Source organism: Balaenoptera ricei, chromosome 2, assembly GCF_028023285.1.
Source record: "Balaenoptera ricei isolate mBalRic1 chromosome 2, mBalRic1.hap2, whole genome shotgun sequence".
Lineage (NCBI taxonomy): Eukaryota > Metazoa > Chordata > Mammalia > Artiodactyla > Balaenopteridae > Balaenoptera > Balaenoptera ricei.
Window position 1 is genome coordinate 44299613 of NC_082640.1, and position 14985 is coordinate 44314597.

The 14985-nt window shown below is 38.6% G+C and overlaps 1 protein-coding gene across 11 annotated transcripts in view; it reads left to right on the forward strand.

The window, feature by feature from the left end:
* CHD2 (chromodomain helicase DNA binding protein 2) overlaps positions 1-14985 on the forward strand; it is a 115981-nt gene that overhangs the window by 14844 nt on the left and 86152 nt on the right. For 3 of the 11 annotated variants that reach the window (XM_059912559.1, XM_059912564.1, XM_059912557.1), the window contains 4 exons: positions 3220-3451; positions 6858-6944; positions 8627-8688; positions 14658-14765. In XM_059912559.1, the coding sequence (XP_059768542.1) occupies positions 3220-3451; positions 6858-6944; positions 8627-8688; positions 14658-14765 (489 nt within the window). Of the gene's footprint in view, positions 1-3219; positions 3452-4380; positions 4399-6857; positions 6945-8626; positions 8689-12996; positions 13060-14657; positions 14766-14985 lie in introns of all 11 variants that reach the window. The other 8 variants (XM_059912555.1, XM_059912553.1, XM_059912556.1 and 5 more) reach the window with 7 other exon arrangements.

The following is a 14985-nucleotide window of genomic DNA, read 5'->3' on the forward strand; positions in this document are numbered from 1 at the left end:
TATGCAAATTAATTGAGTTATGCCTTTATTAAGGCTTATTTTTAAAAAAGTTTTTTCCCCTGAATATTATTTTAGGTCTCTTAATTCTGACTTGTTTCAGAAATGATGGGGAAAAAAAAAAACAAAAACACTTGGTCTCACTCTCATTCATATCTTTAGCTCATTTTGTATAGGATTGGGGATACTTAACATCCCTTGCCTTGAATTTGGCTCTTTTGGTTGGATTTTTTATGAACCATTTGAAACATTAAAAAGATTAATACTTAAATAACGAATGACTATGAACTCAACCACACAGCCTCAGTCATAAAACCCACCAATATCATTTTTTTTTCTTTGGTCTGCGTCAGCTCTTAGTTGAGGCGTGCAGGATCTTTTTTCGTTGCGGCGCGGGCTCTTCCTTGTGCGCAGGCTTCTCTCTAGTTGTGGCGTGCAGATTTTCTCTCTCTAGTCGTGGCGCGTGGGCTCTGTAGTTTGCGGCACGCGCTTAGTTGCCCTGTGGCATGTGGGATCTTAGTTCCCCCCGACCAGGGATCGAACCCGCGTCCGCTGCATTGGAAGGTGGATTCTTTACCACTGGACGACCAGGGAAGTCCCCTACCAATATCATTTTCTGATTACATCTGCCTCCCTCAACACCCAGAGATAAATACAATTGTAAACTTGATGTTTATCTTTTCTTGGGTTTGACTTTCAGAGTTACTAATTTTTTTTTTTTTTTAAATTGCACCAGTAAGTAGTTCACGGAATCCACTAGGTACTTCAAATAACCCATCCCATAGAGTAAACCACTGTTAGCAATTTGGTGATTAAAATGTATTTATGCACATAGACATAGATGTGTTTTTTACCTAAAAGGTGTTATATGTATTTTTATGTTTCCAGAGGTCACTTTCCTACACAAACACAAATACAGAGCTGCACATGAAGGCATATATACAAAGATATTTATAGTTTTATTGGTTATAGTGAACAATTTGGAAATCTAAATACTCAGAAATATAGAGTTATGGAAGTGTATCACGGATATTTGTCGCTTGTTGGTTAAGAGAACAGTTTAAAAATAACCTAAATGTTCCATTAATAAGGGGACAGTTTAAATAAATGTAGTGTATTCATCCTATGAGGCAGTTCAAAGGGAATGAGATATTCATATACACACATATACCCTGATGTGGGAATTGGCATTGGATGTTTCCCTCACATTTGCAATGATTTATGTCACAGATTAAAAGAGGGCACAGGCCTGAGATGATCTAGGACGGAGACCCAAGCCATGGAGGCCAGAGCCTACACCTTTTAACTGTACTTCCTCTCTTTTCCTCTTGCCTGGTGACCACCTTCTGAGTGGTCACAGGTGGAGAATAAGTGACTTAAGGTGCCTTAGTCAGCTGGACTAGTCAGCTTTACTGTGCAAAGGACCAAGGAGTCAGTAAGTATAATGAGGCCTTGTAGGTATTTAGTTGCTGTTACAGGGATGCCTGACTGGTTTTGGATGTTGTGTAACAGGGATAAGGTTTATTTTCTGAGTCTCTAAGGCTTTGAACTCTTGTGGTAAAATAGAATATGAGCTTTTTAGAGCCACACTTGAGGTAGAATTCCTGCTCCCCTCCCCGACTCCCCCAGCACTTTCTAGTTTTGTCATTGACCAGGTTATTTAAAACTTCTCAATTTTTTCATCCTTCACATGGGAATAATAGTGTCTAAAAGCGTTGTTCTGGGAAATAAGCAAAATGAACATATAAGGTACTCAGCATATTGCCTGGCACCTGTTAGATGATCAGGCAATTAATAAGTGGTCTTCCCCTTCTGCTCCCCTCCCCAAGGTAGGCATCCTCCCCCTCCATTTATTCTCATTGCTTTCTCATCTTAACTAAAGTCCCCTCAACTGCATTGTGCTTGCTGTGGATCACACTGCACATTTGAGTCAATTCCCGTTCCCAGTGTACTGTCCTGTTCATTCTGTGGACATGTTTGTCAAGTGATAGGGCCTCATTTCTAGTTTGGAAAGGAGTGGTGGTAAATAACAAAAATACAAAGCCTCTCTCTCTCTGTTTTTCTTTTTTTTTTTTTTGAGCCTTTCTGGCTTCATGCTGTGTGTCTTTTATCTCCGGGTTGCTAAACTCAGGGTTCTTTTCTGCTGATGTTACTGTAGGATGTGGGTTGCTACCTGCCTCCTCCTCTGCTCTGCCTCTCCTAAATGAAAAGATAGTTTTTAAGCAGAAGAGTTGAGTGAGCTGTCCACTTTTTTTCTGTAGAGTCCATCAACTTTAGATCTTTTCGCTTTAGAGTATCCTCATTCTTAACCAGCATGCCCATGAATTACTTTTTAACTGTTGGAGAACAGGGGGTGGTATATTGCCTTCAGTCTTCCCTGGCTGCCTTTTTTTGTGTGTGTGTGGCTTCTGCTTTCATCTGCCTACTTACCATTGCTCTTTCCTGGGAGGGGTTTGGAATGAGGAAAGGGTGGGGGTGTGTGGAAGCCAATGGCCGTCTTTATTGGGTTAGGCTCTTTGTTTATTCTTTTCTGTTAAGTCTACCAGGTCTGGGACTCACTGCAGGAGATTTCAAGGCAGGAGTTCTGGTTTGGGGTTAGTGTGTATGTTTTAATTTGCACCTATTTTTGAGAACCACTGATTGGATAATTGCAACCAGATGGCATTTTTATTCTTTGGGTGACTCTGCCTTGGTTTTGTTTTGTTCTGCATTGGTTCCTTTCTTGTTTGTTTGTTCGTTCGTTTCATTTTGGTTTGGTTTTGTCTTTGTCTTAAGGAGGGAGGGACTGATGATGAACAAATAAGACTTAGTGGATTCAGACAGATGGACCAGGTTTCAAATCCTACCTGTGTCATCTTGGGAGAGTTATTTAACTACTTCTGAGCTTCAGTTTTTCCTCATATGAATGAAGGACAAAATAATATCCCCCTTTTAATTTTTTTTAAAAGAGCTAATCTATATAAATTAGGTGGCATATGGCATCATGTACATACTCAGGAAATGGTAGCTATTAGGGATGTTGAGAATGGGACTAATGACATTGTTTGCAAATAACACTATAAAAGTGAATTAGAAAATTTTGATCTTGTATTACCAAATTACTATCTGCTGTCATATTAACGCTACTATCTGCTGTCATATTAACACTAGGATTTTTATTTTCAAACAGATTTATGTGGCAGTTCTTAAATTTTTATTTTATTTTATTTTTTTTTAATTAAGTCATTCGGCATCTGAAGAAGCTTCGGGTTCAGACTCAGGCAGCCAGTCGGAGAGTGAGCAGGGCAGCGATCCAGGAAGTGGACATGGCAGCGAGTCAAACAGTAGTTCTGAATCTTCGGAGAGTCAGTCAGAATCTGAAAGTGAATCGGGAGGTTCCAAATCCCAGCCAGTTCTTCCAGAAGCCAAAGAGAAGCCAGCCTCTAAGAAGGAACGGATAGCTGATGTGAAGAAGGTATCGGCTTTGCTGTACAGTACAAACGTGCTGTGAGCTAGGACCAGCTAGCAGACCTTTGTTTCCCACGGAAAACTCCTTAGTGTATCTTGATAATGAAAACTCACCTACAGCCACCTTTTCTAATAATATTACTGTCTGTGGGTCTAAATGGGGAATGCTTTCTGCTGTACTCGTTAGACACAGGGCTATAAGGAAAATAATTACATGAACCATCAAATTATAGGGCAGAAAGACCAGTTTTTGTTGTCTTGGTTTTTAACATTTAAAAAAGGTGGTTAAAATATATATTTTTTAGTACAGCACTGAATTGTACCAGAGAAAGTCATTCACAGATGATTGTGGAATGCAGTTGTAGTGTGATGGATAATCCCAATCCAGGAATAAGGGTAGTTTTTGTTCTATTGAAGAATGGAAGGAGAAATACTCTTCACAGAAAAGAAATTATCTGTACCTAGGCAAGGTAGGTATTCTTTGCTTAATGAGAATCTTCCAGCAGAGAATGCAAAAAGGCAAAAATTGAGTTGCATAGCATTTTTTCATTGATGTCCAAACTTTGGGATGTGTCCCTTTTGGGGAAGAATTAATGACTTGGTCTAGTTAGTCATGAGAAATGCAGCTGATCTTTTAAAATTCCCTTTTGAGAGAATTAAGTTAGAATCACTGAAAATATAAAAAAGATTGCTTTTAGAAATTTAAAAATAAAATGTCTTAAAGAAACTAAAAACTTTATGCTAAATCAGTTTTTCTTCTAAGATACAAACCTACATCTGCACACAAAGATTTTCGTAGCGGTACAAACAATTTAAAATTACCTGCAAGTTTTACAAAATAGCTTCAGCAATCCTGAAATTAAAAAACAAAAACTGCTTTTAACTTTTGAGACAGAATTGGGATTAACTGTGTTATTTCATTTCTTCTATTCCCAGCGTAGTCATTGCTTAATGGTAAGTGACGCTTAAGAGCTGGTGGGAGGTTGGGGAATGCTGATAGTAGTGATAGGGATAGGAAAATGAAAGCTGTCCTTGCTAATTAACTCATCACCAGAGAAGTGACCTTCTAACACTCAAGTGTTGTGCTTTGTTGCCTGCTCAGTGTGTGGGGACCTTTCACAAGAGACATTTCAGGTGGTGACCTATTTCAGAAAGACCCTGAATGTAGAAGTACCACTTAGAGATCTTCTCTGAGTGTCATTCAACTCAGAAATTTACCTGCAGAAGGTCTTGCTTGGCCATCTTTTAACTTTCTTCTATACAGGGGAGAGTTCTTTACTTGCAGAGAGTAAAGGAAGCCATAGAAAACACGACTTGCGTCAGGTGTTGAAAACTTTACCGAAATCATGCTCACTGTCTGGAATTCACAGTTTAACTGTAAGACCATATACATATATATATGAAACTCCCTTTAAAGAGATAAAGGGGAATAAGACTGAATTTTAAGATAGAAGTACAGCTTTAGGCAGAAATGTTAAAGTTAAGGTGATAAGTTCCAAAAAGTTAATAAACACATGGATGAATGTACTAGCCAGTTAGAATGATTGGATTGTGACTTTAATAATTATTATTCTAAAATGAGCTTCTAAAGAAAGCTCTTTGTTTTCTGTACACACTTCCCTTTCACATGGTAGCTTTTTATTGAATAGTTGAATTAGATATCATTAGCCCTCAAAAGGACAAACAGGAACACAAGATGATTTTAGGATGTATGCATTACAGTATATACTGTGATAAAGTCCCAACAGGTGACCCTGAATGCCTGTCTAATATTTTTAAATGGTAAAACTAATTGATGTAGTGCCATTTAAAGCATTGAGCCACCCAGTTAATAAAAGCTCCATAAATACCTGTGCTGAGTCATTTCATAGCTCTAGGAGAGGTCCAAAAAAGGATGGGGGAGGGGTTGGCAGGCAGCGCTAGAGCAAAGCTCTTTGCTGCCTTCCTCTCTCTGCCCCATTTGTTCAGAGTGTTTGGCATGTGCTGCCTCTTTTGCCTAGATTTCCTTCTGCTTGTTATTACTGACTCCTGGTTGGACCTTTTGTCCTCCAACTCATATTATTCTAAGGTTGTTAAGGATTTTTTACGTTTATAAACTGAATTTATAAACTGAGGATGCTATATTACATGATTATATGGCTTCTAGTTCTAAAATGCCTGTTCCTAGAACATCATGCTTGTTACCTTTGGAGGCCTTGTTTTTCTTCAGCTTACTTCGCTTTTTTTTTTTTTTTAAAGGCACTGTTGATTATGTCCTTCCTTGGCTTAGTGACATTATGTGTTTTTGGATCGTCTTTCATCATTTTTGTCTTTTTGGGGGGTCCACTTTCCACACATTTCATGATGAGCCTCAACCTGTGGCTTCTCCTCTTGCTTCACTCCAAATATTTTCATGACATTAGCTGTCACCTGTGTTTCGATGACAAGCCCACATTTCTAATCTTGGCTTTCAAGCATCTCTTCTGTATGTTTAACTCCTGTTGAGCATCTTCACTTCATTGTTCCACAATCCGTTAAAATTCATTCTGCCTATAGGTGATTGATTTCATTAAAAGAACACACAACATACCTGTTAATAGTTTTCTGTGGGAAGGAGAGTGAGGCTAGGGGTTAGACTAATTGTTAGAGGTGGAAGAATGGGGGCCTTTTATAATTTTTTATATGTATTGATTTGAGTCTTTTAATAAAATGGTGTCAGTATGTTGTGAAAAAAATGTTCTCTTCAACTGATTCCTCTTTAAACTTTGTTTGATCACTAGTGAGGATTGTTACTAAAAATCAGGTCTTAAAGGCAAAGGGTTAAACTGTTAGAGAATAAAATGAAGTGTGCTAGAGCAAGGGTGCCAGTGGGTCTCATTCTGAGAACTTCTAGCTAAATGTTAGAAATACCGAATTTGCCTGTATCTGGCATGTTACACATCCTGAAGAATTAAAAAAAATATGCAAATGCACTGATTCTTATTTAATGAGAGTTGGTGGTGGGGCCCTGCTGATTTTTTTGAGTTTCTCAGATGAGTCTTGTGCAGTCGAAGCTGAAACTGAAAGCATTAGGGACTTAAAATTCATCAGTAAATATTTCGTCTTTAGTGGAAGCAGTTGTTCTCCTATGTTGCCATATTATTCCACTGTAAGTTTATATTTTAACAGTGGGTAAGCAGTGTGACCTCTAGTTTAATGCCATTTAGTAATGAAGAGGCATCGTTACAACTTTAATGAGTTCTCGGATAATATGCCTTATTCTTTTTAAAGATGGTCCTTCACTGTCTCATAAACAAAGCTAACAAAACAACCCTTTTGATATATAACCAAATAACTAATTGAATTCTCTTAAATTGAAATACATGTTCCAGTAATGTAAATAGTAAATGGGGGTCAAGAAAAAACGATTCATGCGTGGTCTATTAATTTTACAGATGTGGGAAGAATATCCTGATGTTTATGGGGTTAGGCGGTCAAACCGAAGCAGACAAGAACCATCACGATTTAATATTAAGGAGGAGGTAAGAAAAAAAAATGTTTTAAGGTGATACATTCAGACTCCTTAATTATCTTATCCTTTTTGACTCTGATATGTATTACCATTAACGAGACTGAACTTCAGGCATGGGAGTTAAGTGACTCGAAAGTGAGCTTTCTCAATCTAATACAGAAGAAAAGCCACATGTGGCCTTTTAAAAAAATAAAATTACCAGAAAGATCATGTCATAGTGAATGCTCTAGTAGAGAGTTAGAGTATTACATAGAACTGGCCTCGAATTCTCTCTTTTTTTTTTTTTTTTTTTTAATATTTCTCATAGTGCAGTTGATTATAGCAAGAAGTATACTTTTTAAAATATCTAGTTTCTAAATCTTCTAGATTTTGTTACCTGGGTAACTAAGCAAATGTAACAGTGGAAGTAGTTTCAGATTTACTGCTGAGAAAGGAAGGAGAGTTTGCTTAACTTAAGTATTTTATTTTACCCAAATGGTTTAAGTTTGGTTTCCTAGTTCATTTTTAATGTGCAGTATAAAATGTTTAACACATATTTACCCTCTGATCAAATTGTCAGAGATTGAATAGATTGATGGTTTTTAAAGTTAGTGTTATATACTGGGTTCTGTTGTTTCTGTAGAATCAGACCTTTTCTCAGTTTGTGTGATGCTTTTGTGGAAATCCTCTAAGTTTTACCTCTACGTTAGGTTTATAGACTGCATTCTGAAGACACGTTCTTTGGTCTCTCAGTGAAATGTCCCCTCTCTGCATTCTTAGGAGAACTTTGCTATTCTTAAATATATAATATCTTTCTGATGAAAGTTACATATTAGTAGCCAAAGGTTAGTGAGTTTGGGGTAGTAATTGACCGTTAACACCTGCATTGCATTTATGGTGTTTTATTTTCAGTGACCTCTGAGCTGGTTTACCTTAGCTACCTTTCTTTTTTCCATGTTTGTTATAACCAAACACATCTTCTCTCTTTTGTGTATAAATTAACACATTCTCTGTCTCAAGTCTTTAGCCTCAAGACTAACAGCAATGGGAGTAGTTTGCCAATTTGCTTAACTTGGGGGAAAAAAGAGTTGTTCAGATGTCTGTAACTGCAAATTTCCTTGGCCTAGTGCTGTTAGCAGAGGGCTGCTGGCTCATGACTGACCATGCTCTTTAATGAGTCTGAAATGAAACAGGTCCGTAGGTACCGCCTTTAATGGCACACTAAATGTGTGGCATTTTTGTGTGACAGTCTATATCTGCAGCATCCAGTTTGGTCGCCATTAGACATGCGTCTTTTAAAATGTGTATTAGTTAAATTTAGGTAAAATGAAAAATCCATTCCTTAGTCACACCAGCCACATTTCACATTTCAGGGGCTCAGTCACATGTGGCTGCTGGCTGCTCTGTGGGCCACTGCAGATACAGGACATGTCCATCATCACAGAACATTTTATTGGACTGTGTTCTTTCATAAGTCAAGCTGAAAAAAATATTATTTCCTGGCGTTAGAGGTAACTCACCAGTAACAGACAAATTAATTTTCAAAGCAAAAGAAAAGTGAGCACCACCAATCAGATGCTTAGGTTTCTTTCTGTCTAAAAACTCATATTGAATAATGTTATATTGAGTAGATTGTTGAACCAGGGGGTAGTGTTATCCCTAAGAACTGTGAATTAAAGTCTGTAATCATTTTTTCCCCCTCACACACTGAAGGCAAGTAGCGGGTCTGAGAGTGGGAGCCCAAAAAGAAGAGGCCAGAGGCAGCTGAAAAAACAGTAAGTCTTTTATGGGGGAGATTACTTAATTTGGTAGTTTGGAACATGTGAGCATTTCTGGGACTGCCTTCATTGTGTCTGTAGCGCACCCCAGGGCCCAGAGTCCGCTTCTGTCTCTTGCTATCTTGGATTCCTGTTCATCTGAATCTGCTGCAGCAGCAGTGGCATTTGAAACCCAGGATTCTTAGTTTTTCACATGTAGGTGTTGGGCTACTTTTTGGGGCAAACCCCAGCTATTCCATCTGATTTGCCCAGTTAGCCCAGTTATTTTTTTTCTTAAAAATGTGCACGAATATCAAACATATAGGCATTTGGTATTCTATTCTAGATAAACAAGGAACACATTTAGATTGGCTGTTTTTCCTTTTCATTTGTTCTTTGTGTTGGCATGGCAAAGTTATATTGGTTGGACACCCATTTTAGTATGAAATTTCACATTGTCATTTCCATGTAGTTTTACTATTGTAGTTCATAAGCCAGAAAATTTTAATTCATGGGCTTAATGTGAAATCCCTTTATGATATAGATTATATATTTGTTATTTTAAAACTTAAAAAATTCTACTTATGGTAAAAAAAAATTTGACTTTTTTTTGGGGGGGGAGAAATAATTTAAAAAATTTTTTGGGGGGATGTGTGGATCCCTTTGACAAACTAAATTCTACAGCCCGTCTCCTCAGAAGAATACTCAAAACTCTGCACACAAATTCAGGGGGTTCTCATGGTAAACGATTGTCCTTGGCTCCCACTGAGAGCCCCAGTTATATATTCTCTGTTTTAAAGTATTAGTAATCCTTAATTTAAGTGTTTGGCCTAAAGCAAAGTAATGTGAGTTTTTAAAATCCATTTCCTCCTCTCCAAAATAGAGTAATACTTATTCTGCTGACCTAACAGGGTTATTAGAAACTATGCTAAGAAAAGTCAAGTAGTATTTAATATTGCCCTGCCCAGAGGGCATACGATTTTCATTTGTGTTATAATATTTCGTTAGCGTTGGAGAACATGATAACTGTAGGCAAGCCTGTACTTCTTGGCAGCTCAGAAGGCTCTTGTTCTTCCCCAGTCCCAGGGCCTGCTCGGGAGACTGTTCTCAGCTTCCCAGGCTTTTGGGGGCTTTTGGGAAGTCCATGCATGTGCTTTTTCCTCCACTGTCTGGCTACATTCTGCTGGTCTCTTGGCTGGAATCTAAATGGGCTGTACTTGAAAACGTGAACTCCTCATTTTTTTTCTTTCTTTTTTTTGGCCATGCTGCGTTAATTCCCCAACCAGGGATCGAACCCATGTCCCCTGCAGTGGAAGCGTGGAGTCTTACCTACTGGACCGCTGGGGAAGTCCCTGAACTCCTCATTTTAATGGCTTTATCTGGGTGTGGAGAAGCCTTCCATTTTTTCAGTCCCTGTGTAACACATCAGACTTACTCTTTTGACTGGCTTCTATATTTATTTTCCCTCTCCTATCAATCCTGAGAGCTCTCCAAAGTTGGCAACTCTCAGTGGACTTCATGGACCTTTCTTCCCTTGAGTAGAACCTTTTCATTCCTTGTGGGGGGTTTGTGTCTTCTGTGATGCTGCTTTTCTACCCCTGGGCGCTTCCATAGGAACTTAGCATAAGCTGAGGTTTTCCTCATGCTTGTTTATTTGGGCCCTGGGCTGGCCTCACTTCTTGTCATCCTCTGGGCAGCTGGAGAGTACTAGGGCTTATGGGGACCTCTTCCCTTCTAACATGAATTAGAGGAGGTCCTGCAACTGCTAAGGCTCAGGTTGCAAGGCACAGCACTACGGGGGCCTCTGTGATCTGAGCAAGGGTAACAGAACCCAGTGTGTGTGCACATGAATTTCAGAATTGAGAGACTCACTCAAAGGAAGTGGAAATTTTGAAATATTAGCACAGGGAAGTGTTTTTCTGAAACCCTGCCCTGCAGATTGTATCACAGATATTAAAGTTTTTAAAAGGAGCCATTTTTAAACTTTTTTTTGGAATTAATTTCAAACTGTAGAAAAATTGTAAGAATAAGAGTAGTACAAAGAATGCCTGTGTACTTTACTGAGATTTACCGTTGGTTACCATTTTTGCCCCATTTGCTTTATTGTTGTGAGTGCTCTCCTTATATATTGCACACATGTTTCAGACTAAGATTCATACATTAGGGTCTTTCACCCCCAAGTACTAAGTGTGTATTTCCTAAGAATAAGGGTGTTTTCTTTCATAAGCACAATACAGTTTTAACATAAATAGATTTAACATTGCTACAACCCCTTGGTCTAATTTATATTCCCATTTTGTCAGTCAACCCAATAATGTCTTTCATAATACTTTTCCACCCCCAGGACAGGATCCAATCTAGGGTTAAGTATGTGTTAGTTGTCAGGTTTCATTAATCTAGAGCACTTTCACAGACTTTCTTTGCTTTTATGACATTGACACTTCTGAAGGTAGAGTCTTGGAAGGGAGTAACTCCCCTTGAGTCATGTGAATTAGCATTTTAAAAGCTTAGAAGAGGAAAACATTTTTTGAATTAGTTGGCAGTGTTGAAAATTGAGGGATGGTATGTACAAATCTAGATTTCTAGTTTTTGAGAAAAGCTGTCAATGCTGCCCCATATAACACTGGTCTTTGTAACCTTTGGAGAGGCCGTGAGTTCTCCGTTTGACCCCATTTACAGTCCTTACCTGGCCCCAGCGGGTATTTGAGATTGTAACCCCTGACTTAAAGTCATACAAACAAAATTTTGCGTTTTGCTTCACCCACTCATGCTGTTTTGATCATTGAACCCTTTTTTATGTAGTCCCTATGAATGTTACCCTAATTTGTGAAATGTTGTGTGGGATTTCTCCTGACTCGGGACGGTCCCAGTAGTGCTTAACCCCACTGGACAGTGGTTCCAAAACCCTCTCTCCCAACTGGAATTTAAAAAAGTATTTCAGCTGTAATCATTTGAAGCTATTCTCCTGGGATTATAGTTATTTCTCCCTTTCCACTGCTTTGAATTGAAAGTCTGTCACAGTCCTGTGACAGTGGAAGAGAATCCTCGTTAGCCCCAGATTTCCCCTCTTCACTGGGACTTGCTGCTGAAAGGCATTCTCTTCGGGAAAATCTACTGAAAATCAGTGAAGTTACAGCTACTCTTTCCCTCTTTTCCTTACCTGCCTTCTAAAGTGGAGGAGAAAGGAGTTCCCTTCTTTGAGCTCTTAGAGACAGTTAATAGGAAGCCTCAGTGGCTCTTGACCAGAGTTTAGGTCCATTTTATTTAAAAATGGCTTTTGTTCCTTCCCTCCTTTGTAGTTCAGATTTGATTTGTGTCCTACCCACCACCTTTTCTTAGTAAAGGAAGAAAACTATACCCAGTTAACTTGCATTCTGACTTTTTCCTATCTATTTATATTGCCTTGAGGCCTCAGTGGCCAAATCTTGATATTTTTCTCCCCAGTTCCCAAAATTTTGGCAAAAATTCCATTGATTCCCTTTTAGGGAATCCCATTGATGGCCTCTTAGAGCTGGATCTGGCAATTCAAGTCTCCTTTAATGTATGAAAAATATTTTAATCACGATCTCATATTTTAGACTTCTCTTCCTTGTAGCCCAGCATATAACGTACGGCTTAGTCAGGGAATCTCCCTCATAAAATTTGCATTATATGAGAAGCTAGCAAACTAGAAGTGGACATCGGTTTCACCTGTTGGAGAGCCAGGGTTGGGCAGTAATCTTTTTGTAATTGATTGCCCTTTTCACCCCTTATACGGAATGACTTAGTATTGCTGGTTGTAACTTACTTTTTTTCCCCCCTCTATTCTGGAAAATTAAAATGAAATTTGAAGTAATCCAGCCAATTTCAAATACGCATACATAAAACTCATTTAGATCTTTTAGCCTCTGATTGTTCAGATCCTCCTAGAATGTGTAAGCGTGGCTTTAATGTTTGCAGATTCTATGGTCTTCAGTAGGTTATGGTTGAGAGTAGCAGGGCTGGGGATTTGACATGTACCAAACAGCTTGTTCTCCCTGGGCTTGAGTTTCCCCCTACCTGGGAAGAGGCCTTTGGACCAGACGATTTGCTAATTTTTTGTACATTCTTACATTGGGAGATTCTAAGTCCTCCTGGTTGTCTGTAAGTCTACAAATCTGCAGTTTAACTGGAAAACTAGACTCAACATCCATTCTCTCAGTGTTTACTGCCAGTTTAGTCTCCTAAAGTTATGGAAGTGGACCTTATTAGCTACCCCGATATAGATTCTCAATTTCTGGCAGAGTTATGTAAATTACAAATAATACTTGACTGTGGATCTTTCTCATCTGATCTGCTCTCCCTTAGGTCTTACGTGCATGTTCTTTCAAGCTTGTTTCCTGTGAAACCACTTCTCTCCAGTTTGACTGTGTGAGTTCCTTCTAAAGGGTAAACTGTTCTGGACTTGGCCCAAGGGAGACTGTAGCCTTAGGTGCCAATCTCCCAATTGCTGGACATCTTCGTTTTTTCCTTCCTGGCCGTCACCATCTATTCCTTGGATTCCTTAGCAGACATTTATTGTACGAGGCTTTAGGCAAGGAGAATAAAGCAGGTGCCCAGAGTATAGTTTGCTTTAAAGAGAGAGTGAAGGGTATTAGGTGACAATAGTAGGCCTTAATATCTTACCAGTCTGCTTCCAAAAGCACCCTACTTGTCTGACAGTCTGATAGGACTCATTCTTTAATTATTTCTTTATTTAACAAAGTTGTATCTCCATTTGCCTGCCTTTGTGCTAAGCTCTGGTACGAGGATACCCTGCCCACGTAGAGTGACCTACTATTAGGTAAATGGATATGAAATGGTAGTGCCAGTAGAACTTGAGTAATGTACGTGGAAGTGCTCCACTGCCTTTTCATGGAAGGCTTGAAAAACATATTTTCCCGTAATGTTTCCACTAATTCAAGTGTAGAGTGGCTCCTGGACCTTTTAGGAAGGTTCTTCCACTATTACTTTGACTTACTCTCCCATGAAGAATATTGATTTGACTTTGCAACTTGGCAAGGGTTGTCTTTAGCATAACCTCATTTTCTATACACAGACCCAGAGGCACAATGGTAATTGTTTTGTTTAGAGAGAACCACAGGTTCTTGCCTATTAAATTTTTTTTTTTCCTCTAGATATTTCATGCCCAGTAGCTATTATATATGCTCCTTCCTTCTTCCCTGCAGGTGAGAAATGAGCTGAGTTTATGTGATGTCTTGTTTGGTATTCAAGTAAACTTCAAAAACTGTTTGGGGATAGTAGGGCACCTATAGGGTATGGCTCTCCCAAGTCTTCTACGATCTCGAGGAGCAAAAGAACGCCTACTGTATTTAATAATTATTAAAAGCTACTTCATTAGTTGAACAGGTTATTTAGTAGGTGGTAGGTTTATCACTGAAAAATAATTTTGGGGATTGTTTTCTCAGTATATTCTAAAGATGTTAAAATAACTAGTATAGTAGTTCTCAAGTCTCTCACTAGTATCAGCACCATCTGAATTTGTTAACATTCAAATTTTTAGGCCTCACATTACACCGACTGAATCAGAAACTGGCTGTGGCCCAAAAATCTCTTTTAATAAGCCCTTGAGGTATTTCTGATCCATGCTAAAATTTGAGAACCTCTGATCTAGTATATATTATGGCTTCAATCTGGTCAATGATAGTAGTAAATAAAAATAGAATATTAGAGATTTAGCAGCATTTTTTTTTTTTTCAGAACAAATGGTTTAAAAAATAACAGCCTTAGCTTCCATTTTCATTTATTTTTGATGCAAGATATAAAATAGGAATAGATATTACACAGCCCAGGAAGGAACACAACCAAAATTTAAATGGAGCTAGAACAAATCTTTTAGCATAATATCTAAAATATACATGTTCTGCCTTTTTGGCTAATCAGATTGTCAGATTTGTCAGATTCTTCAAGCTAAACAATCTTGAAGAATTCTTTCAGAAAAAAAAATTTTGCTTTGCTTTTGATCACAGAGAAAAATGGAAACGGGAACCCTCAGAAGATGAACAGGAACAAGGCACCAGTGCAGAGAGCGAACCAGAGCAAAAAAAAGTGAAAGCCAGAAGACCTGTCCCCAGAAGGTGCAGTGTTTGCTTGAACGTCTCTGCTTCTGGTCGAGCTTAGTTTGTGTTAGATTGAGAAGGACGATGTAGTGCTAGCCCGAGGGCCTTAATTGATGGGGTACAGTGTGTTGTGATTCCGGATTTTGAATGCCTGGTTAACTTCTTGCCAGCCTGCATCATTAGCAAGTAATTAGATTACTGAGCTACTTATATTGATTTTGTGTGTTTGCATGGTACG